We start from the raw sequence: 25,125 nt of genomic DNA on the forward strand, positions 1-25,125 counted from the left end.
AATGGATGTCTCTCCTGACACTAACCAGGCATGTGATGTTTTCTTCAGTGATGTCTGAGTTTGATCCTGCCAAAGTGCTGAGGATGTCTGAGTGACACATGAGTCGTGTTTGACGTGTTTGGTTATGACTGACTTGTAATATACAGAATTATAAAAGAAAGCCAGATACTCAAACCGGTCATAGAGATGATATCGTCTTCTAGTATTTCATTGTTTACTTCAATTACACTGTGATAAAAATAAATAAATAAATAAAAATTCTCGGTAAAATGGGGTTTCAGAAATAATATTTGAAGAGCCCCAAGTGACTTGAAGTCACTGCTTACAGATCATATAAAGAGGTAAGCCGGTTCTGCACTGGACTAATTATTTCACTAAATAAATTATGTATGGTGAGCTTGAGACCAGAGTAAATCTACATTAGCTTCCAAAGTCATTAACATGAATCATTGGAGTGTGGCTTGAATGTAATTAGTGCATTTGCAAACTGCATTAGCATTAGTTTGCCCTATCAGAAAATACAATGCGGGTAAATAAAACATTTATGACAATGCTGAGTACATAAAAACACATGCATTGAGCCTCAGTTACTTAATATTAAGTGAAAATTAACATGTGCCATGCTGCTAACACAACTGCTGGTAAACATTTGTGTATGATTAAGGCAGCGAGAGTGAATGCAATGAAAGTCAGAGTCATTTTAGAATTAAATAGTTTTGATAAATATTACATTATCACCAGGACACTAAGACCCCTTTGCCTCTGGCATTCACTATTGAAGCTCAGTTTGCTGACTTTATCCTTACTATCCTTTTTCTGCTTTGAATCAGATAAATGTGTGTATGACTTGATAAGATACTGTCCCATGACCTGCTCTTTGTCCATGTCTCGCCTTTTTTCAGAGCTAGATGATATGAGAAAAAGCAAACATGTGAACTGATGTGTATCTGGACTGATGTGAAGTTACATACAAAAACGTATAATAAGAAGTGTCTAAACCACGATCATCTCTGGAGAGATCTGGATGAAAATGTTAGAATTTCTTAGGATTATGCAGTTGTAATGAACTGTTTGTAAAGTAGAGAAGACAGAGAGAAAGACAGCTTATCTTAAACGCACCATCTTTAATTACATCTTTAATTTAGTGGTGGATAGGGCGGCACTGTCCTTTACCACCGCAGCTGGTTTGTATGTACTGCCACCTTGTGGATAACTGCTAGAACTAGACATAGCACTACTGTATGAATGACTGAATGAATTGATAAATGAATGAATGAATGAATGAAAAGTCTGACATTTTATTCATTTATTTATACATTTATTTTTTAAATTATGGCTGTTGTTATATACTCCATTATATATTTTTTCTGCTTACATGAAGTCACGTACATATGAAAATAAAACAGAGAACAGGTAGGTAGCAGGATTGTACACCATCCAGTCTTAGATGCCATGGCTGTTCTCTGAGAAATGTAATGACAGAGGATGCATGTTGTGGTTATCTTGAAGAGGTATAAGGCATATGGTCCCAAGAGGATGGATATTTGTCATTTCAAATCACCCTGTCGAGTTTCTTCGTCCTCTTCTGCTCTTTAAAAATATTGATTTTGACACGTCAGTCTTAAGGACGGAGATGTCAGCTAGTTAATTGGTACATTTTATCCAGCACTTTGGACCAGTCACAGAGTCACATGACCAAGGCAGGCCAGATTGCCATAATGTTTATGAACACCAGAAGATGAATCCTGATTTGGACACACTGAACTTTGTCATCAACCATTGGGATAAAAGATCCAGTTTCACACAAGACATTGGCAAAAATTGCCACACATGCTCCTCAGAAATTGTTCACTTTCCATTTGAATTGCTTAGACGCTCACGCTGACCTTTCATCTTTCACCACTCTACGGCCAAAGTATGTGTTTTACGTGCAGGATATCTCATGGTCTAATTGGAAGATTGCCATGAAATTTGTTAAGCACATTCATGCTCCCAAGGGGATGCATTGTTTTAATATTTAATGTCCTCATGGCCTTTCCTGTAGCAACCACCCTGTTTAACCCCACTATAGTAAGATGATAAAAACAGCAAAAATAGCCTTGGTATTTGTGCAGTCAAGATTCTCAAAGGCCAAGTAAAGACGATGTTCAACTGATTTAGTTTTTAACTGGTATAAAGCCTGCACATTCAGCAGGAATTTCATTTTCAATTTCAGCATTCTGAAATTAAACACTTACTAAGACCTCCATGTAGAAATAATGTACATGTGTTGTCCTTGGCAGCAAAGATTTTTAGGAGTTGGCACTGGTCTGTGGATGCGGAGCAATATCAACTTCCTGTTCCCCATATGGATCTCTCAGCAGTGTGACCTAGAAAAAAACAGCCTAATCGCTGCAACACAAAGATTTTGGTGAGAGAAAACTCGGAGTCCTCTCTGTCAGCTGACAAGCCGTCACCACTTTCACATAAAGCTCAACACAGAGAAAACTCTGATCTACATCAAGACGTCAAGTCACAGCCTCCAAAGTGTCCCAGCTTCTTTTCTGCACGCAGTTTATCAGCATTATTGGAATGTGTTGAAAGTGTGTTTGCATGTGCCTGTGCTTGTACTTTCATCTTTGTGAGGACCAGTTACAGTTATAGAGGGTTTAAGGACTGAGGCTTGATTTCAGGGGTCATGTTAGAATCAGGTTTAGGTTTGAGTCAGGTTTAGACATTTAGTTGTGATGTAATTCAGGTGAGGGTAAGGGGCCAGGGAATGCATTATGTCAAGGAGTGTCTTTACAAAGATAGAGATACAAGTGTGTGTGTGTGTGTGTGTGTGTGTGTGTGAGAGAGAGAGAGAGAGAGAGAGAGAGAGAGAGAGAGAGAGAGAGAGAGAGAGAGAGCATGCTTAGGGAAACAATGAATCTTAAGCCTAGCTTCCTATTATTACCCAAGTTTGAAACTCAGTGAAAATTCTGAAATCCTCTATCAGTCCTCTGCTGGTTGAAAGATCCAGAAATCCCTTTTCATCAAGGATAAAATGAACTTGGCACTGACTGGCTGAGGGTTTTGGCTTTCCGCTCAAGGTCATCCTCGCTTTGAGGTAGGCACATTTTTGTCCACAGTCTGGGTATATACTGTGTCAGGGCAAGACCAGGGTGATAAATCTACCACAGAATTAAATGCCAGCACACTACTCTGAACCGTATCCATCAATAAACCCTAACCTTCAGATGCTAAACAACAATCTCTGTGATATTATTATTATTATTATTTTGATAGACTGATCAAGCAAGAGGATTTCTCCAGAACCTGACATGATTTAATATTATTCTAATATAAAACATGATCGTCATTGTTATAATCTCTACACTAAGAGCTCATAGTTCATTGAAGGACTGTTGCCATGGTAGCTCCTGGTTGGCAGAAACAGTCTTTAAAATAGGTAGCCAAAAAGAAAAGGAAAGTTTCCAACAAAAACAGAATGATTTTGGAAAGGGATTTAAGACCTTGACTACGGTTTACTGCTAGAATACAATTATTTTTATGTAAATAGATTTCATCTGTTATCCAACAACCATTAGCTTGTAAATGTAGCCCAAATCATTCTGCCTTTTCAATCTTCTCTGGTTCATATGCCTTGATTGCAAAGCCAGTATAGCGACAGTTTGTTTTTCATGCACATAAATTGATTTGCCAGTAAAGAGGATGGGAAGAACAGCAGATTTTGTGCATATTATGTTATTTCTAACAACATTCTTCCCAATTAACCATCACTATTTTCACAAAAGACAAGGCATATCCATGGATTTAAGCTGTTTGTTCCCGATCACTCAGATTGATATAAAAGATTTGTCAGGCCAGATGTTTTTTTTTTTTCTGTTTTCAGTCATCTGATTATAGTGTTGGTAATATAACTTCATTCACGGCATTGATCTCTGTAAACTCTAGATATACTTGCAAATATATCAATAAGAAAAAGCCATCTCTTCAGGCCGCCTGCATGATCTATATTGTTTTGAATAGCAAGCACATGATTCTCTGGGGAAGTTGGATGTTTGTTGTTGGCCACAGATTAAAAGTGTTTCTCTGTAAAGCTGAATTCTGAATAGGATTTGTTTATTGGCTTTTATATACAGTGTACTGTGGACCTTCCCTTGTAAACTCAATGAACATTCTCTCCTATACACACTTGAATACTGAAGTGTGGCTCCCTCCGGTGGAGAAACTGTCTGTGTGAGGTGTGAAGTCATCTGGCAGATTTCATGTCAGGCTGTCAGAGCTACAGTAGATGTCTACATTCTGCATAATGTACACATATGCTCTTCTGTCCTACACTACATGTCTAACCGGGCAGCAGTAGCACACCATTGCTGCTACTTCAGATTTAGAAGAGTATATGTTTGATATTGTTGATGAGACTGCAGTCATTAGCAGTATATGTACATGAAACCTGGAGGGACGATGCATCTTCACAGTTTTAGTATTTCAGAAATACACTGATTGAACTGATGGGGGTGCTATAAGGTCTTTTTTTCACCATATCATAATTTATGGAAAAGAAATGACAATTATTTACAGTGTCTTGTTGGGACTCTTGACAGGTGGTAAGGGTTGTGGGAGATATCTAACACGTCTGTACTCATACTTATTTGATATATTTCTAAATAACAGTGTCCCCTGTGATATAATAACATCTACATAAATAAGAAACCTGTCAAATTGCAGAGAAAACATGGTTTATGTGCAAGGTTGAATTAATATCAGCTCTTCACTGATTTTCACTTTACCTGCCATCAAATGCAAAAAGAAGACTATTGCTAATGGTATCTGTGATCAACATTATGTGTTTCTACAAATCCTTAACTTTCCTTTAAAGAATTTCAATAAAATAACTTAATGGGTAAGTGGTCTTGGACTTATGAACCCTAATGTACATAAATAGTTTCTGCTGACATGAATGTGAGTCAGTGCCATCTTATATTCTCTCCTTCATTATTAAATAGAGTTTGTCCACCAGCTGCTCTCAAGTTTCCCTTTCACTCATCAGTCAAGCATGCTGATCTAAAGTTACTGCTTTGTTTAATTCATTGTGCTGACTTTATGCTAGTCCTATAATGCAATAATGAATAAACAACCATTTTTTGTAATCCATCGTACATTATCATTTTGAAGGCAATCCACTTACTCTTATTGAGGAGTGCTTTGCTTTAACACCTATAACACTGCCAAGTAAATACTTACAGTGTATCCTTGTTCCATAGTAGCACATTATGAGGGAAACACTGTGCTATTTTACACAGTGAGTACTTCACAAGTTCCCACCACAAAAGCAGTCAGTTGTTGTAGTAGTGTTTAAATTTTACTGATGGGACAGTCAGAGATCAGACTCCAGGACCTTGCTTGTCTTTGGAGACATGTTATGTGAGTCTGCTGGTTGTTGTACATAAGAACAGAACATGTCCTCGGGTCTTTACCCTCATTCAGACAGAAGAGCAAAACAAACACTGAAAGGTTATGTGTAAGACAATACATTTCTGACTGTGTAGGTTTCCATGTGACATTTACATGGAAGATAAAACACGTGGTCTGACATGGTCATGACATTATATTACACATTAATACTAAACCCTTTGATTTTAGTATTAATAATTATTACAAAAAATGCAATTCTCTCAGTGAATCACAGATAAAAATATGGATTATAGATTATATTCCAGGGTGGAGTGTAAATGAGATATGCAGAGGACAGCAACTGGATGACTGGATGTTTAAATCATCAAATATGAACTTACAAAGTGGATGCTTAGTACTTTTGGAGTGACCTTCGGCAATCTACATGATCCAGGTACGTATGTGTGGAACAGTGAAAATGTATTGTAATTTACTGCGTGGTTTGTTTCCCTGACCGCTTTTTTCAGTGCCATTGCATCATCTGCCAGCCATTCAAATTCATAAGATTTCATCATTCTTCTCTCTTCATGACAGTGAAGTACAGCAGTGCCAGGTTAGGTTTAGACTACAGTATGTGTGGGAAGAACAATTCATGAATGAGTGTGGTGGGCCAGGGCATCTAGTAACAGAGACACTTCTGCTGGGAGGATCACCCAGTACAAATAAAGCCAGCATGTATTCTGGCCTCCATTCAGAGCAGGGGAGGATCAGTGGACACAAACCCCAGACAGAGACACAGACACCCTGCCCCGCATCACTGGGCATGGCCCAATGCTCTCTGCAGCAAAAGCCTCTATTGTTTCAAGAGTTTTAGGTTGGTTTCACCACCGTCATTACAACTCCACTCTGACAGATCTGGGTTTTTATGCTCAAAACATCCAAATTACTTGTCCTTCAGCAGGCCATGGCTCATAGTTATTCAGAGAGTTTGCTGTTGGCTTGAACAAGGCAATTCTCAAAGTCAGCTGAGTGATATATCACACCACATACATTAGAAAATGTACATGTTGAGGACAACTGGAATACTTCACATACTACACTTGGAACCATTTATTCCACTGTTAATCTGAATTGCACATAACAGGTGTATCTTCCTGTATGTTTGTTTTGGCCCTGCATGTAGCCTAACTATACTGAGAGCTACTGCTTTCAACCAGGGTCGTATATATTCCTTGCATATGTGATCACACAGTACTTGACCAACAAACTTGATTAATATGATAAATAATAATCACAAAAAAGCATCTACACTAAACTGCCTTATTCCAAAAGAAAGAAGACACTGAGGTTTGAAATCTTTGAAATCCATACAAGACATACAGATTTGTCATGCTCCATGTTATGACATGTTTTGACTGTGGTTGATAATTACTGACTGTAGAGCACATCAGCGGGAATCTTTAAATTTGTTTGTCAACTTTCTTGGGAACTTTCATCTTCTTTCAAAAGAAGAAGATTTTCTGTTTGGCAGACAGCAATGATAAGGTTTGATTTTGTTGTTGCTAATTTAGCTCATGCTAACCATATTACATTACATTCATTCAACAGATTTTATTTCCTCCAGAGTGATTTATGGTAGCAGTTTGGAGTTAAGAGACATGTAGAAAGGACGAGCTGCCTGGCAGCGAACTGTCAACCCAAAATTAAGAGCCAACTTGCCTTCCACCTGAGTTACAGCCTCCTCTTGCTGCTCAGTTCTTCTGGAATTAAATAAGAAGCAAACATTGTATAGCGCATGCGCAATCAGTATGTTTTTCAACTATAATTAGCATAAGGTTTTTATTTCTTCATATAGAAACACTGTGGATTATTACTTCCAGTCAGAAAGGGAGCAGAGTATTTACAAAATGAATGCAGAGTCCAGTGTATAAATTGTTCATTATTGCTGGGGCGGCGGCACAATAGTGCTGTGTGTTTTTTTGTTGTGGAGTGCCAGTGTGATTTAAAGCTGCTGACCGCACCAGACGCTTACACTGCACTAGGCTCCTGCTGTCTCTCGTCCTCTATCATTTGTATCGATGGACATAGCCTGTCTGCTTGCCTGACAGTCAATCTCTTCCTCTCTTCTCTCTCTTCTCACTCCTCCACCTCCCTCACTAACCACTGCTCTGTCCTTCGTCTCTCTTTTTACCTCAACTCCTCCTCTCTCTATTTCTAGCATTTCCCTCCCTGCTTCTCTTCCACCCAAGGCTTTGACAAATATTCTTAGGATTTATATTTTTCCCAAATCCTAAAACTGACAAACTCAGCAAAATGTCTCATATTTGTACATTAACTACCCAAAGGAAAGATTGGTCAACAATCTTAAATGCAACATTTAGCCATTTTCAGACATTTTGCAGATTGTTTCACCCTTTTGCAAAAGCCACATATGTCTCAAATAAACACAGCCATACAGAGAGCTCCAGGTGCACTTGCATTAAAGCATCTGTGTATTTAGTCAAATTTATAAAGATAAATGAAGTGTATTATGATGGTCAGGCTGGACATCTACGATATAAACCTGGAAATATTGATGTATTGGCTAAATATTTAGTATATTAAAGATTATAGACCCCAAAATAAGGCCCAAATCTTCAACTTAGGATGTTCAAACATCTTCATGGGAGTGACTCATCTCTGAAGAACCTGCTGTCTTGCCTCCTGCTATACGCAGAGACAATTCAGTTTAGTTTACTTTAGCTTACTTTAGTGATGAAAATTACTTTTGAGTGTTTTACCTGTTTATAACTTAAACCACTTTACTGGTCTCAGACTTTTGGAGCCCAGTCTAGCCTACTGTATATTTGCTGTACCAACAAGTCCAGCATTCATCTGTGCCATTGCAGTGAAGCACTTTGTCCTACCTATCGAGCTATTGTTTATTTATTATTAACAGTTTTTATTATTACTATTATTATTATTATTACTACTATAATCAACAGTGAGCTAATGGACACATTCATTTCCCCTGGGGCATAAATAAAGTATCTATCTATCTATCTTTCTATCTATCTATCTAGAGAAGAGAACAGAAGAGAAGAGAAGAGAAGTGAAGAGAAAATATTAATTGAAAGGGGTTAGAATTACAACAGGGTCTTTATATCCACACACGAACAGAAGAGACCAGAACACAGAAAATGGAGATGCTTGACTAGTTTAACACGAGAGTTCATTGACCTACAGTGGCAACATTACAGACCAACAAATGTGTACATTTCTCTCAGCGTCTCTCTCTCAAACACACCAGAGAGAGACAGAGAGAGAGAGAGAGAGAGAGAAGAGAGAGAGAGAGAGAGAGAGAGAGAGGAGAGAGAGAGAGAGAGAGAGAGAGAGAGAGAGAGAGAGAGAGAGAGAGAGAGAGAGAGAGAGAGAGAGAGGCCCCAAACAGTACCTGTGTGTAGAAAAATCCTTCAGTGTAGTTAACACCTGTGTCTGCAGAGAGATCTAGCAGCTCTCCGCCCACCTTTGTTTCAGAAACATTGTTGTGATGTTGATGTTTTGCTCAACCAACAACAAATGTTTACAGCCTAGATGATATTTGTTCTACTTTTCATTGGGTGATACTATATTATTTTACATTATCTACCGGGATTAGTCCACATCCCTAGATTATTAGTTCATACTTAATGTAGAATTGCCATTTCGGGTGGTTTAATTATTTCTTCTGCTATATTACTGTATTGTCAACATGCAAATGGCCTTTAAATGCTACAGATTGGTCAGGACGTAATTTATTTTATCTGCTTTATTATGTCATTTGGTAGTTAAATCTGTCACAATGCACCATACTCTGTAAATTATGCAAAATTTTAATTTTAATATATCTCATTTTAATCTATATCTTGCCCTATCTCCATGTTTCCTTGAGTTGAATAGGAAAAAACACATAATCTATTGTTATCTATGTCCCAGAACTGGTTTGAGGGAGCGCCCTTTACTCGGCACTTTCCGGCACTTTTCGTTGGTGTTGATGTTGGGCTCGTCGCCGCCTCTCCCAGACTGCTTTATGTCTGGCAGCAGAGACCATGCGCGGTCGCCATATTACGGAGCACCCCTCCCCTCCAGTCCCGTCACAGCACAGAGCCACAGCAGCGGTGCAGGAGGCTACATACTGAACAACGCTACCGCTGGGGAGGACCAGTGATACAGCAAAACCAACACCAAAACGAGGATTCAGTGGAATGGATTAAACCTTTGGCCGCCTCTATACAGTGATCGTATTGGCTTTTACACCACTGTGCACCGGATGAAAGGTTGCGTGTTTTCATTTTCTTTTCTTTGAACAAATCTAGCAGTTAAAACGACTCACCACAGTCTATGTTTAGCTAGCCGGTGATGGAGACTGGCAGCTAGCTAGCTGACGTTACTCCTCTGTCAGGCTAGCATTTAATATAACGCTAACTTACTCAGCAGCTATTCTGCTTTCACTGCGTGTGTTCATTACAATATAGCTTCTCATTAGAAAATCCACAAAATGTTAGCTTGTGTTTAGCAAATTCACAGACGGAAAACAGTGGGAGTTAGCCGGCGAATTACAACTGGCATCAGCTGACGTTAGCTTGCTAGCTACTCAGCGAGCGGCCACTAGCTTCTTCTGCCTCGTTGTCACTGGAGAGCACCGAATCGTATATGAGAGGCTGTAAATATTGGCACAACTTTGCCTGATATTTGAAAACAGCCACCCGACGCTTAGTACTTATATTTATTTTTGATCGTGTTGTCTGTTGACCGTAGTTTTGTCAAAACGGCGCCGTTAACGAACTGCAACCTTATTGCATACTGTCAGAGACCAACTACCCCCCGGATTCTCTCGAAATGCATCATCCGGACCCTGCAGGAGACTCTGGCAGTGTTAGAAAGATGGCGCACCCGGCTGTCTTTCACAGAAGGGGTAGTAACACAGGCAGCGGGAGCGGCTCCACGCTGTCAACACCTGCAAACCCGGTGGTCAATAACAGCCACGTCTCAGCCGATGATTATCAACCCTCCCTGTTGATTCAGTGCCAACCTCCTGCTGGTTCATCCTCCCCGGGTCCCCATCATCCGCCTCCCCACAGCCTGAATCTGCATTCCCAGCCCCAGCCCGCACAATCGGCCGGAGCTCAGATGAAAAAGAAGAGTGGTTTCCAGATCACAAGTGTGACTCCAGCACAAATATCTGTGAGTACCAACAACAGTATTGCAGAGGACACAGAGAGCTACGATGACCTGGATGAGTCCCACACAGAGGATCTGTCTTCTTCTGAAATCCTGGACGTGTCCCTCTCCCGAGCTAATGACATAGTCGGAGGAGAAAGAAGCTCTTCAGAGGAGACACTGAATAATTTCCATGAGGCAGAGACCCCTGGGGCTGTCTCCCCCAACCAGCCTTCGCACCCCCATGCACTGAACCAGGCTCAACAGCATGGTGGGGCCATGGTGAATGGGACTGTGCACCATCACCATCAACACCCTCATCATCCTAACCATGCGCAGGTCTACTCTCTGTCCTCTGGGCCTGGGAGCATCCACTCTGCCCTCACTCCTGGAGCGTTATCTTGTGTCACCCAGAAAATGCCTTCTAATATGGGGGGCCCTCAAGAGAATGTTTCCCAGACTGCCCCTCCAAATATTGTTTCTCAGCCTGTGGGGGTTGTGGCCTTGGGATCTGTCCCTGGAATGCACAGCTCTGTTACAGGCACTACAGTTAGTATAGTTAATCCCCAGACCAGCAGCGTTAGTAATGTGAATATGTTGAGCTCTGCCAACGTGCCTGTGAGAGGGGGGATCAGCACAAGTGCTAGCAGTAGCAGTGGTGGTTTTCCTCTCAATGTGATAAGCAGCAACGGGGGGAGCGGAGGTGGCGCTGTTGCAGCCGGGGGCAGCCTTATGAACACCACTAAAATTGGCATGATCCAGCAACACCAAAACATCAGCTCCAACATTACTATGACTACTACAACTTCTGCTGCTGTTGCTGCTGCTGCTGCTGTCAGTGCCTCTGGAATGGGACTCTCCAGTGGGATCCAGGGAAGAGTTGGATCTGCTGTGCTGCAGCCTGTGAGTGCCCCTGTCACAGCCATGGCCACAACCTCTGTATCATCTACTCCTGCCCCAGCTCCAGCCCCTGCCGTGGCTACCACCAGTTCTCGCTTCAGGGTGGTGAAGCTGGACTCTAGCTCTGAGCCCTTCAAGAAGGGCAGATGGACATGTACTGAATTCTATGACAAAGAAACCCCAGCCTCTGTTCCCAGTTCCTCTGCATCTGATGCTGGATCTCTCAGCATGCGTCAGTATGTCTCTGAGAGTTTTGCTGGGGCTTCAGAGAGGGAAAGCACAAGTGGTAGTTCTGTGAGTAGCACTATGAGTACACTGAGCCATTATACTGAGAGTGTGTGCAGTGGAGAGGCTGGGGGACCCCCAGTACCCCAGCATGCCCAGGATTATGCCTCCCCTCCTCAGGGTTTTCAAGGAATCCTCCCCAGTGGCTTAAGCATGGGAGTGTCCCTAACCCAACCTCACATGCACGCCCAGGATCTTACCCATTCACATGTGAAGACTACTGTGGCCCCCTTGGCTCCTACAAACATTCATCAGCCTGCTCCCATGCAAGGCCACCAGACTACCATTGGACTCCCTACACCTTCTATACCCCAGCAGCAGCTCACCTATGCCCAGGCAGTTGCTAATCAACCTCCAGGCTCCACGCAGGGCCTAGTAGGTGTTCATCAGCAGAAGATAGGCTATGCCCCCCTGCCACAGCAGCCAGCTGCTGCCCCCCAAGCAGCCCCAGTGCAAGTGAGGCCACCTGAGTACACCCAGCCACACCAAGGTATCCCCCAAGCTGCTGCTTCTCAATCTCTGTCCAACCAAGGTGGATCGGCTAATGGATCGTGTCAGATGATAGGAGGCCCTCAACAGTCACAGGCACTCCTCCACACACAACCCCAGCAGCCCTCCTCCCTTCAGGCCACCACCTCTACTATTCCCTCGCATATTGGAGTAGCAGGCCTTGGCCAGCAGCCTCAGAGCCACCCTGGCCATCTGGATTGTCAGCAGCAGAAGCCACAGTCACTCCCCACACAAATCCAAACCCCGGGCCTGGGTGCCCAGCTGCCCAATACAGTCCACCAGAGCCAAGTGTCTGCACCGAGTGTGCCTCCTACCAATCCTCAGAGTGATCCCCAGGCCCAGCCCCAAGCCCACAACACTGGGAATAGTGGTAGGATGCCCGCACAGGTTGTTCCCCACAGCCAGCCATCATCTGCCAGCTTGTCCCAGGAGCACAGCAGTGCCCAGGCCCTCGCTCATGCTGCCCAGGCCAGTGCCCTGTATGCTAGTCTGCCCACTTTCACCACTACTCAGCTGCAGGATGCCCAGCGGTTGCTTCTCCAGCACCAGTCGGCTCTGTTGGGGCTACCCAAGTTGTCCGGAGGGGAGGCTGGATCTGGATCCATCACTGGCCAGGGTCAAGAAGCTGAGGGCAATACCACCACCGCCAGTGCCTTAACTGCATCAGCTGGTCTTAAGTCTGTTGATGGAGAGGAGGATGGGTAAGAGCTCTTATTTCCTTACTCTTTTTGTTCATATTTATATGATAGGCTGCAACCAAATTTATGACATTTGCATAAGTCTCAGCACAGGTACATGTGATGAAAATCTCTCCACTAGTGTGGAATCAAAGTATATTAGTGAGAGATGCATGCTGTTAAATGGGTGTTTGTTGCTTTACTCAGTATTCAGAGTCTGTTTGAAGCTAGAGGATTTCACTGGTTGCTGTGGCAGCTGCAAGGGAAGAAAAGTGTTATTGTTTTCCTAGATAGCCAGCAGACAGTGGCCAGGCTGCCACAGTCTGTCTCTCCTCTGTCAGTGGGACACAGTGCAGGGCTCAGCTGCATGTGACGTCTCTTGTCTTTATCAAGGGGCTGCAGTGATTCAACATTTTACCTAGCCTGCCTGCTTTCCTGAATCCTGACTGTCTTCTTTAAAGTGCACAATTTCTGCTGGATGCGCAGTTCGCTGTACTCACTCTCAGCACCTTTGTTGTTGAAAAGCAGGATACATGATGGAGGTTATGTGATTATTTAATTAGAGATAGAAAAAGGCAAGCAGCTGTAAATGTGATAGAAATTAAATCTGTCTAATTCCACAGATGAAATAAAACATTACAGCTAATGTTTAATTGTATTTTACACTCCATCTTGCAAAGAAAGTCTTAAAAGTACTCCTTCTGCCTTTCGATGAACTCATGAGGTCGAGATGGTGGTTTACTTGTTGACATGAACAGTACAGTGCAGTAGTCCTTTCCCTTCACTAAAAGCTTATTGATTTTATTAAGTGCTCTCTTTCGCTCTCTCTCTTTATCCCCCATCTCTTTTTTTCTCCATCTCTCTTTGTCAATCCTCTCCTGTCACTACAGTTTGCTAGTGATTTATGCTATGACCCAAATGAAAATCCCAAGGAATGTTCTCCCAATAATAAGTTTTAAGAACTCATTTTGAGGTTAGACAGGAATTTTAATCACATTGCAGCAGCAGGAAATTGCTCACCTTTCAGTCACTCCTAACAATCCTAAGCCTTTTTTCCTGACTTCTGAAAATGTTTCAATTACCTTTTTTATTAGCTTTTAGGATATTTATAATAAAAGGGTAGGGAGGAGGAACCAAAAGAAGTTGATTACTAGAAATGTAGAAGGTAACATGGTAGTTTTGTTTCAGTTTGTCTCTATGGGTCAGTTAGATGGATACTAAAGGATGGTGACTTTTATCACATGATGTTTAACTCTGAGGAATGTGAAATCTATGTGGGATCAGGTGGATTATTGTCTTTGATGATAAGCAGTATTTGGGTGAAACCAAAGCCCTTCTTACAAATGAGAAGAATGTCTCTTGGTGAATTATGCTCATGGTTCAGTTCTGTCTAGTTTACCTGCTGTCACTTGAGTGCAAGTAGCTGATAGATCCTGCTGAAGTCTGGGCCTCCCTACTGAGTTGTGGCTGCAACCGAAACTTGCTATTTGTCTGCCCCTCTTAGTCAATGGACCTTCATCAACAAAAAAAACAACATTGATGAAAGCAAGTTTTTTTTTTTTATCCCGAGTCCTTCGATATCCTTTCATATGTCAAATCTGCTGATACTGAACTGAATTTGTTTGACTAATTTGCTATGAAGCACTGTCAAGTCACTTAACTCAATTTCCTTGTGATAAATGACACAGTTGCATTAAAATAAAAATAAAAAACTAAATCTAATGGATTCAGTTATTTTCCACAAAACCTGTCCTCAACACTAATGACAACATAATGACCATTCAAAGAGCTTTTTGACAGCTGATCCCTGTGACTGATTTGTGACTGTGTATTCATTAGTTAACTAAATTTCTTTAAGTTGAGCTTTGTTTAAAAGCTAGCAGCAGATTAAAAAGACCATATATATTAATGAGACAATGTTATGCATTTTAATTGTAGACCAGCATAGGTGAGTCCTTTAGGAAAATACAGGGGGAGTAGCATAATGATTGAAAATACAGGGATTGGTTCCAGTATCGAGAATATTTCGCTTAACAAAATGTAATTATCAACTTATGTTACTATTGTGTGAACTTTGAAATGTTACCGTTATGTTGAGGTTGTGTCAGAAGTTTTGATTCAACTCTATTTTTTTGTTTCAGTCACTGTTGTTGATTGAGTTTGAAAGTGAGAGAGAAACTAAACCAGGACCAAACTAAAACACAGGGCGAAGTTGTATCTGTCTATGAAGCTTAAATTTTGACTTTCGTGTGCATTTTTATTTTCACTTTGCATTTATTTGAACAACAGATATCAAATTATTACCCTAAATCTCACTGTGGCAACATAGGGGTGGTGGATATTGATTACTGTGCCTTTGCTGCTACAATTGATGGTCATTTTTTTGCAAAGAGGTAATAAAGTATTAGTGATTGCACCTTTTGGAAATCACTAATGGAAGCAGTGCTAAGACCTGGGTCCTTTTTCTTATGTACTAATTGCAGAGGAGCCATAAAAGCTGACTTGTTCTTTAGGAATTTATTTACAAGACCCTGTGGTCAGCTGTGTGGCTCCTGTCAACTTACAGTATTTTCAGGTTTTAAAGAGTAGGATGGCCCTGCCCTAATAAATCACCTCTGAAGTAAGTGTGTGTGTGTGTGTGTGTGTGTGTGTGTAAGTGTGTGTGTGTCACACACACACAGTGTTTGAATGAGGCAGGATGTCAACTCTGCATTTGCTCTATCTTCACTGATACGTCATTAATATGTTCAAGGTGGCTGGGTGGTCTGTATGTGTGTGACCAGGCTGCTGTTGATTGACTGTTTTGGGTTATAGGCCATTAATGGTTAACAGTAATTAGGAAACGGTACCAAATGTTTAAAAGAATGAGGAAAATGTAACAAATATGAGAGCAGGTATTCTAACGTGGTCATTTGCAGGTTTCCACACGTATGACTCTTGTATATGAGGATGTGGCTTTGTGCAGTTAGACTGTCTGCATGTTTCTCTTTGTGTGTGTGCTGTTGTCCTGTAGTGTAGTTCTTGTTTCAAGCCTTCAGACTGAAGACAGTCTTGTGACGAGAGGTAATACAGACTAGTTGGCAAAACTTGCTTAGTTCAGTCGTAACTTGGTGTTGAAGATAAGGTAGTGTAAACATAATTTTTAAGTTTGTAATTTGTATTTCTGTTAATTTTGTTCATTATCATGTAGTGTTGGTGGGGTGTTGTGGTGAGATTTGGCTGTGAACTCATTTCAGAAATGATATTCAAAGTATGAAGTTGAACTGTTTAAGTTAAACCTCAGGTTTTTTTGCAAAAAGGAAATTGGTGAAACAATGTTTTTCATAAGCAGCCATTGAAGATTTGAGACTTTGTTCCACAATTAAGTACGTTAAGTACTTTCTGTTTTGTTTTCTGAAGATAAGATTCCCTCTTTTGGGTCATCTTGCCTTCAAAGGCCTCCTCTTAATATAAAATGGCACACTGACAAATGGTTATTCTTGCTTTAAATGAAGAGGTACAGTATCTCAAGCTTTTGTTTGTGGTTACAATCTGTCACGTGCAGAGATGGGGAATATTACCACTAAATATTGGCTGTTGCCTTATATGTGTATGTGCCAGACAAGCAGATATGTGCTTCTTTTTTCCCATTTGGCTCAGAAGTCAACAATATTCGACACCAGCAGTGTGTTGAATAGTAGAAGTAGAAGTGGGTGTTCAGGCAGCCCTGTGTTTAAAAAAAAAAAAACAAACAAAAAAAAAAACACAAGGTCTGCGTTGGTGTGTCTTCTGTAGCTACCATGAATGCACCGGCCAGCGCGGTGCCAATGACTTGACATTGTATTGTGGCACAACTTGAGCGAGGTACAACTTCTTTGATAAACAAACGTGCACCTTATTGCCAAAGTCCCTTCTGTGCCAACCCAGTGGGTTCATCGAAATGAATGAGGACGCTGCGTTTTTTTGTAGTGCAGAGCTATTGTTGGTCTGAACAGTTTAAGTGTGTGTGTGTGTTTGAATGTGTGAAGGCTTAGGGGAATGTGGGCTGGCTGGCAGTGTGATGGCTATCTCTGTGGCTATCTGTTTTGAATGTAATCTTCCCCCTGGCAGCACAGGGAGCCAGTTTGTGCTGGGCCTGTTGCTCATTGTGTGGAGATCAACCAGATCCCCAAAATGCACTACACACAGAGGAAGTGACCCAAGCTGACCCAACCCAACTTAGTCAGATCTGCTGAAGCTGGTTGAGACCACTGAGGATCCAGCAGACTGGATGAGATGGAACCAGACTGAGCAGAGTTGTGCATCACTGTTCCAGCTCTGATAAATCCAGCCATTGTGTTGCTCTTTAGTTTCCTTCATCAGTGTCTGTCTGCTGTGTGGAAGAGCACTGGCTTGATGAAGTTTATACTATAAACTGTGGCCGACCTGGTGTCCAGATGTTCCTGTCTGTTGTTCTACATTCAGTCTTAGATAAAAGAGATATTCTAAACATTGAACAAATCTTGGACTGTTTGTCCTTTCAGGCCAAATTGTCTTTAATGGCTGTACCCACAGTGGGGTGAGTTCAGGAGCAAACTGTCCTGGGCTGAACCCGAACACATCTTGGCTTTTTCCTCTTCAGCTACACAGGTATCATGATATGACATAGATGTTTTTGTTGTAATATATCGTGAGATGAAGGATTATCTGTGATGTAATACTATTGTAACTGTACACTGAATAGTTTGTATTTTTAGTATAAAATGTTCCCCCCCTGCTCGCATCCTTTTGATGAATTCAGTGTTGGTCATTGTAATAGTAAAACAGCTATTCTGTCTAAGAGTATTTGAAGTTCTTAATGTTCAGTAGAAGAATGTTTAGAGCTGCAGAGATTAATCGATGAATTGATTAGTCAAATGTCAGAAAATTAATTGGCAACTTTTTTGATAATGAATAATGAATTGAAAAATCAATATTCAAGTAAAAATACAGAACATTCTAAAGGTGAGTTGAATATGATTAGTTGGTGGGACAAAACAAGATATTTGATAACATCAACTTTTGGAAGTGGAAATGGGCATTTCTCGCAGTTTTCTGACGCTTTAGAGAGATTAATTCGATCGATCGATTAATTGAGAAAAGGATCATGAGATCAATAGATACTGACAAAAATCATCAGTTGAAATCCTGATAATATCACTACTGGTCTGACCAAGCAAAAATGCATTTAACAAAGGCTGGTTAGTCCAAATTATTGCTCTGATTAGAGCATTTCTTTTGTAAACCAATGTCAACAAGCCTTACAAATGTTGAGATTTTTAAAAAGTATTGCCAAGATCATTTTTGCTGAATGGAGCTGGAAGATGAGGAATGGATTTAATATGCACACAGGAGGCAAGACTGGATAGGTGATAGGCTCTTTTAAATCAGTGAGAACACACTCGACCACAAATTCATTTCTTTCATGGAAAATGCACCTATATTGTTGTAGTGTTTAGCCATGGCCTTTTATATAGAACTCTTGTTTATCCATAGTTGCACATCACTAAAGTGTTTCACTAAAAGTAAACAGCATTTGTTATTTGTTATGCTGCTGACACCTCCCCCCATTCCTACCACATAGACCAAGCCAGAGAACACCAGAACACAGCAGAGCAGCAACATGCTGTGTATGAGGGAGGGAGAGAGAGAGCGGGAGAGAGGTGGGGGGGTCTCACCACACGCTACTGAATATTTACTGTCTTTTAAAGCCAAGCAGTGAAAGCATGAATGGTAGAATGAAACTGAGCAAGGAGATTGTGATCAGTTTACTGTGTGTTGATGAAACAGAGGTTAATACAGACCACTCGCATCTGCATACATCTATAAATCACATCATGTCTTTTGTCCGTTGCTTATTTGTATGCTCTGTGTATGCAGATTCGTCATTGATTTCATTTGTCTCTCGCCTTCTTGCTGATGGTTTATTTTTCCATCAATAAACAGGATTGTTTCACTTAAGAGTGCAGTGGGAAAACTAATGGCTTGTAATGGATGATAATGGATTGTGTTTTTAGACTGCTTTTCATCTATGAGAAAATTGCCCTCCCACCCCTGAACACACACACACACACACAGCACCATGATGTTCTAACCTTGTCGAAAAACTGCTGTTTTTATTGTGGCTCTTTTTGTACCTGTGCGTTACAGACAGAAACTGTTAGAGTTAGTGTTTTTCGTGCTTCCATTGCGGATGTTGCTAGTCCATTAAGGTCCCTTTGGTCATCGTGATATATATAACAAATTTTAATTGCTGGTTTGGCGTTATGAGTCCCTTTGTGTGACCACTTGTCTCGTTCATTTTATCACACCCAAAATGGGCCGTCTTTTTGGCTTCATGAAAGGTTCAGTCTTTGTAAGAAAAAGACAATACATGTTTTTCTTTTAGACTGTCTTGCTGATTCATTCTCTTATTATTTCAGGAGAATGTAGACACTGAAATCCTTTGTGTCCCTGGGAGATTATTTGGTCTAATTCTGAGTGCTAACATTGTGCAGCAACAGTGTCAACTTGCTCATGCTACCAGCAGTGAGCCAACATTGCTTTTTGGACCTATAAAAAGTATCTCATTGTCTTAGTCACAGTGTATTGAAACTTAATGCAGTACTTAGTACTACATAGACACTGTATGTGTCCTGTATGTACAGTAGTTTCCTGAAGCCCACCAGCATAGTCTCAGTTTACTGCTTATGAGTTTAACTACCTAGTCCTATTCTTACCTCAGATCTCTCCTCCACTTTAAGGTATTTTCTTCTAACTATATACATTGCTGTACTTTGTTATCTCTTTTTCCTTCTCCTCTCTTAGTGGAAATCTCTTTGAGCTGCATCGGTGTCCTCAGCCTCCTCTTGTCTCCATGTCCTATTCTTTCCTTGTACTCTTTCCCCTCTGCTTCAACTATTTCCAGTTGGGAAGGGCCAAGCCCTGAAATGAGCATCAGATTGGTGAGGAAATACCATCTGAGCAGTTACTTTAAGTTGATGTTTTGTAACACTGACTGGTTAAAAAATGCAGCACTGTACATTTTACAAATTGAGCAGCTTGTTTCACCATTGTTAAGTTTGCCTGAAACTTGTCTTTAGCCTGCTGCTTTCCTTTAGTAACGTTACTGTTACCTGTCTGAGGATCCTGATGATCCTGATGATCCATTAGTCCTCTTAGGTTCCAGTGTTTTTTTTTTTTTCTGAGCGGATTCCACTTCAGATGATGCACATTTTTTGTCAGTGATCCATGTACGCCTTGAAATTCATATCATTGAAACACTTCTGTAAATGCTAGCGAGAGATGCGGCAACAGAAGAGGGGGCTCAGATTCTTGTAGAGAGAGAGAGAGAGAAAGAGATTTGCCAAGTGTGTTGTGCAGGCTGTCTGTCTGATGCAGCGCTTCCAGTCAGTTGTCTGGCATTCCTCACCGGTGTACGGCTGGATGTTATGAGACATCGCTGTAAAAATGTGCAAGAATTTCCTGCAGTGTAAGTGCTAGATTTGCAGGAATTGATGAAATTATCCACATTACCTGTAATCCCGCACTGAAATTCAAGAGAGTGGGAGACATTTGCTGGAGCTATAGCATTGTTGGAACATGATGTTAGAGTTCTCATCATTTGTTGTAGAAGCCAGCTTATTGGACCTAAACATAAAGGCGAATAAGGGAGCAGTCATTATTTTGTAGTCACTGTAAGCTCCTGTTATCTGCAGCATGTGTGATATATTTGCATAATGCATGCGTAATGTATGTATGACACTATGAAATGGTGTGGCTGGAGGTTTCATCTTCAGCCACACATTTTTTATCTTTAGGCTTTAGTGGGCTGCCACTGTCATTCCCCTAAACATGCAGGCAATGTGCTGAATCATGGCCGGCATTCCTGTGGCCAGAACACTGTCCAGTCAGCTCCAGGAATTACACACACACACACACACACACACACACACACACACACACACACACTAATAGAGAAAATGCAGTGGATGACTTTGCTATTGGCGAAAGCATTCCTGCCTTTTTCTCCTCCATGTCTTTCATGATGTTTGTTCTGTTTGGTTCTCATTTGGTGCAGTGTTTGTATTTGTTTCTTGCAGCCTGACAGGAATAAAAAGTGCCAGTGTCATCCTAGGATATAAACAAAGGAGCCAATAAAAAAGAAAGTGACACGCTACCTTGCTTCTTATCTGTGTTCTTGGCTACAGATCAGCTGGGTAGTTTTTGAGTCTGTTAACAAAACTCTACAGACGAGTCTTATTTTTAACTGCAGATGCTGTGAGACAGTTTACACACATGACACTGATTGAATGTCACACAGTTTTATCTGTAATGAGGCAAGTGTCTTGTGCGCAGCAATGACATCTAGTCTTCAGGACTTAAATCCTATTCACTGGATTTAACACTCGATTATTATCATGATATAAATGCTGTTACTACATAAGACAGGATTAGCCCCAGCATCAACTAGGGCTGCAACAAGCTATTACTTTCATTATTAGTGAATTTGACTATATTTTTTCTTGAGTAATTCATTGATTGTTTGGTCTAGAAAATAGTTTTTTGAAATAATGTAATTTCAGTGTTAATTTAGAGGCCAAGGTGAACTGTTAGTCAGACATAACAAGTTGTTATATTCAGTTTACAATTATAAGAAAATCAACAAATATATAACTTTTTGGCAGTTTTGCTGAAATCATTAACTGATTATTGTCAGTTTCAGTCCACTGCTTGACTAATGTTTCAACTGTAGAATCAACACAATAAAAATGCTGAATCTTGTCAGGGCATTGATTTAACTGTGGTGTAGTCACTGCAAAAAAATGCAAAGAAGTTTAAAAGGACAGATGCCAACAGGCAAATGTCTCATTAATACATGTCAATTTATGAAGGTACATCTCAAAACACTTATTTGCTTTCTGTTCTTTTAGAGCTAAAATAAGGGTTAATGTTAGCCTCACTTAGCATAAAGACAGACTCTGTGAAAAGTTCAGAAATACACTGTGTACAGTTCATAAATATCAGTTGTAAATTTATCTGGTTTGCTTAGATTAATGGAGTCTGATAGCTTCAGCCTTTCTGCTCAGCTGTGATGACGCGAGAGCTCCAGCCACTGAGCGTCTTTTCCCATAGGGTTTTATATTCATTCACTCTCGCTTTGTGTGTGCTAATCCCCTTTTCTATGCTCTGTGGCTGAATGAGGAAGGCTGCTGGAGGGAGGGGGTCAAGTTTTTTTTTTTTTTTATCTTTGGCCCTCAATAGTCTAGCCAGCTGCTTCTCTTATTATCAGGAATAAAGCACAGAGACACTTGCCTCTTCCTCATGTCTGTGTCCGGCAGTTTAACATCCATGTACTGTACTCACTGTTTCCCTTATAGTGAATTCACTTATGTAGGCCACCCAGATAGACACACTTCCACCCAAAGAAAAGATATAGATAAGATTATACTCTTATTTCTTTTTAAGTGTGTATTGAAATGCAGATTAATTGACAAATCTCCAGGAATGGTGAAATGGTATGGTTTTCATAGTTGAGGTCAGCACTGTTTTTCCACTGTTTTGTCCATGTTCAGTGCTGTTGCAGCTCAACATACCCTCAGACCACCTCTTTTCTTTGGAGTGACCCAAAGTATATTTTCAGGTCTTGGGAAACCCTGTCATACTAGTGTCTTTACTTCAAATCTCTTTAGACTAGTGATTAACAGTTTTAAATTACCGTAATTTGCTCAGAGCAAAACATACCCAATAAATTCCCCTTCGGTTGCTTTTGGCGCTGTCACAGTGGCATTAATGCCAAGTTTAGTCTGCCTGCAAACCATTTTCAACTCTGTAAACAGTGCTGTACTACCCCCTGCTGGCTGGCAAGCTGTGAACTGCCTACATACACCAGGGGCTTATCACACTGTATGCATGTGTATTGTAAATGTGTCATGATGTGACTGTCTGAATGCTGTTTTTAGGTTTAAAAGCATTGTATTTGTCTTAATTTGACTGTGGAGGAGTGCTTAAGTGCTGTGAATGCTCCTTTTCAGACATGCTAGCATTGATGCTGGGAAAGAAACATGAAGAAGCAGAGCTTTAAATTCATACTGGAAACAAAATCCAGATTCTGTCTTAACACTGGCAGAATGGTCCACTGTCAGTGAAATGCGTACAGTTAGTCAGCTGAACTAATCATTTTTCCAAAAACTTATTCAATTTACCCCCAATACAGTAAGAAAGTATACTACTCAGTGTTTCCTCTAGGATTTTTTTCAGCAGTGGGGGGGGGCATGCTCTTTAGCCACTGCTAAAGGAATGTAGAGGAAACGCTGTACTCTCTGAACCTTCTTAGACAGATGATTTTTCCTTCTGAGTTTCATAGGCCATTAATTTTTAATCTTATTGGTTAATTTATCATAATCTTTCTGCTTATCGGGTAATATAGCCATTGTTTTCATTCTTTTCGCTAAGCTATTAAAGTAACCTTTAGATTTTTGTTGCTTGCTGGTGATAGGTTGTCCATCACTGTAATCATTAAATCTATTTTCTGAAATTCACATTTTCAGTGTGGTGCTTTGCATTTGAAAGTGAATTGCTCTGAAAAGGTTCATGCATTCATGTGCTTCAGCATCTGAGACTAGAATCATGTGAGAGTTATTGAGGTCACAAAGCATTTGAGAGAATCTTAAAAGTCACATACATGGAGATGTGAATTGTTGTGGAACTGCTTGGTTAAATGTTTTGAGGATAAAGGGAGCTCATAATGAGCAGTGCAGTTTATTCCCATGAAGGAAATTAATAAGAGTGAAAAAAACAACGTTTCACAAAACAAATCTCAAAGTGAACTGTAAGGGAGGAGCAGAAGGAAGTTGGAAAAAAAGTTAGCCAGTTGTAGCCAATAATAGCAAGTTGTTTGAGAAGCACTGGGGTCAGTATGCTTTAACCCTTACCCAGAATCCTCTTCAAGGCGTGGACAGGACAGTGAGAGCTGAATTTTCCCCCTTAAAAATAACTTCAGAGAGAAAGTAGACTGTTACTTGAGAAACAACCATGTGCACATCTTTATTGCCGGGTTCCTTTATAGCTTTTAAGGTGTGATGACAGGTAATGAGGTTGTTAAAGTGCTGATGAAAAGAGGGATTAGCTGTGAAAAGAATGCAATGTTCTTTTCTCACAGTGACATTGAGCACCTGAAGACACACCATGCTGCTCTCAAATATACACACTTGTTTGCTTAACCTCCTAAGACCCGAGCTCTATTCTTTGCTATATAGGCTGATTGGGACCTGAGAAAAATGATGTCCACATATGAGGACATTAGTTTTAAATTTCGATTACTGAGTGGCAGTATAATATCCTCATAAGTGGTCACCAGGCCCTTGTTGAGAAAAAGTTAGTATTGTGGTCTAGAGAACCCAAAATGTGAGGTCCACATATGTGGACGCCAGGTCCTAGGAGGTTAATGGTTGATTTAATGCTGAATAGTTTACTTTATTCTTGAAGTGTTGTTAGGGTCTTTGCATAGCACACTGTAACCACCCACTTTAACAGAGTTAACTAAGGAAAATGAAGATGGGATTTCATCTCACTCCACTAAGACACATTTAATGAGCAACGGGCTGTTAATAGCGACCATTGTGGGAATTATGAGTTGCACGTTAAACCTCTGCTGCACTGGACTTTTCAGTTTATTATGTACAGACTGGCCAGAGGTCAGGACTAAAAGCTGTTTATTCTATTCATTTAATCATAATTGGAAGCAGTGCAGTTTATGAGGGGCAACTCTACTTAAAGGAGCCTTGGATCAAAAACCTGCTACAAGTGGCTGATCAGAAGCACTATATGGCAGAAAATAACTGAAGTGATTCTAAAAGACAAGAGCTTAATTTTTGTGGCACACTTCTTTTAGAGCCCGTCAATCAATATTTTAAAATACACTGTATGAAGGAAAGAAAGCACAGTGTTGCGTACAGTGCATGAGATTAGCAGGCACAACAGAACCATTTCATCCACTGAGGAACTGTGCTTCAGTGAGAAAGCACAGCTACTTAGGCAGTTTGATTCTCTACCAAAGAAGCTGACCACATCTTCGTTCGTTGAACTCCAGACGGAGATGAAAGCTTCTAGACTTCTGAGGTTTTGTGTTCAAAGAAAGGCACTTAATGACTTAGCTATTGACTTGTCAAGTTTTTGTGACATGTCAGACTTATGTAAGCATTTTTCTCTAGACCCTTCA

The 25,125-nt window shown here is 40.7% G+C and overlaps 1 protein-coding gene across 1 annotated transcript in view; it reads left to right on the forward strand.

Annotated features, from left to right (window-relative positions):
• The first annotated feature begins 9,492 nt into the window (after positions 1-9,492).
• Positions 9,493-25,125, forward strand: part of LOC130177419 (TSC22 domain family protein 1-like) — a 31,286-nt gene continuing 15,653 nt past the window's right edge. The window contains exons 1-2 of the mRNA XM_056389148.1: positions 9,493-9,674; positions 10,208-12,953. Coding sequence (XP_056245123.1) covers positions 9,668-9,674; positions 10,208-12,953 — 2,753 coding nt within the window. The 5' untranslated portion in view covers positions 9,493-9,667. The remainder of the gene's footprint in view (positions 9,675-10,207; positions 12,954-25,125) is intronic.

This window comes from Seriola aureovittata, chromosome 11 (assembly GCF_021018895.1).
Source record: "Seriola aureovittata isolate HTS-2021-v1 ecotype China chromosome 11, ASM2101889v1, whole genome shotgun sequence".
NCBI lineage: Eukaryota > Metazoa > Chordata > Actinopteri > Carangiformes > Carangidae > Seriola > Seriola aureovittata.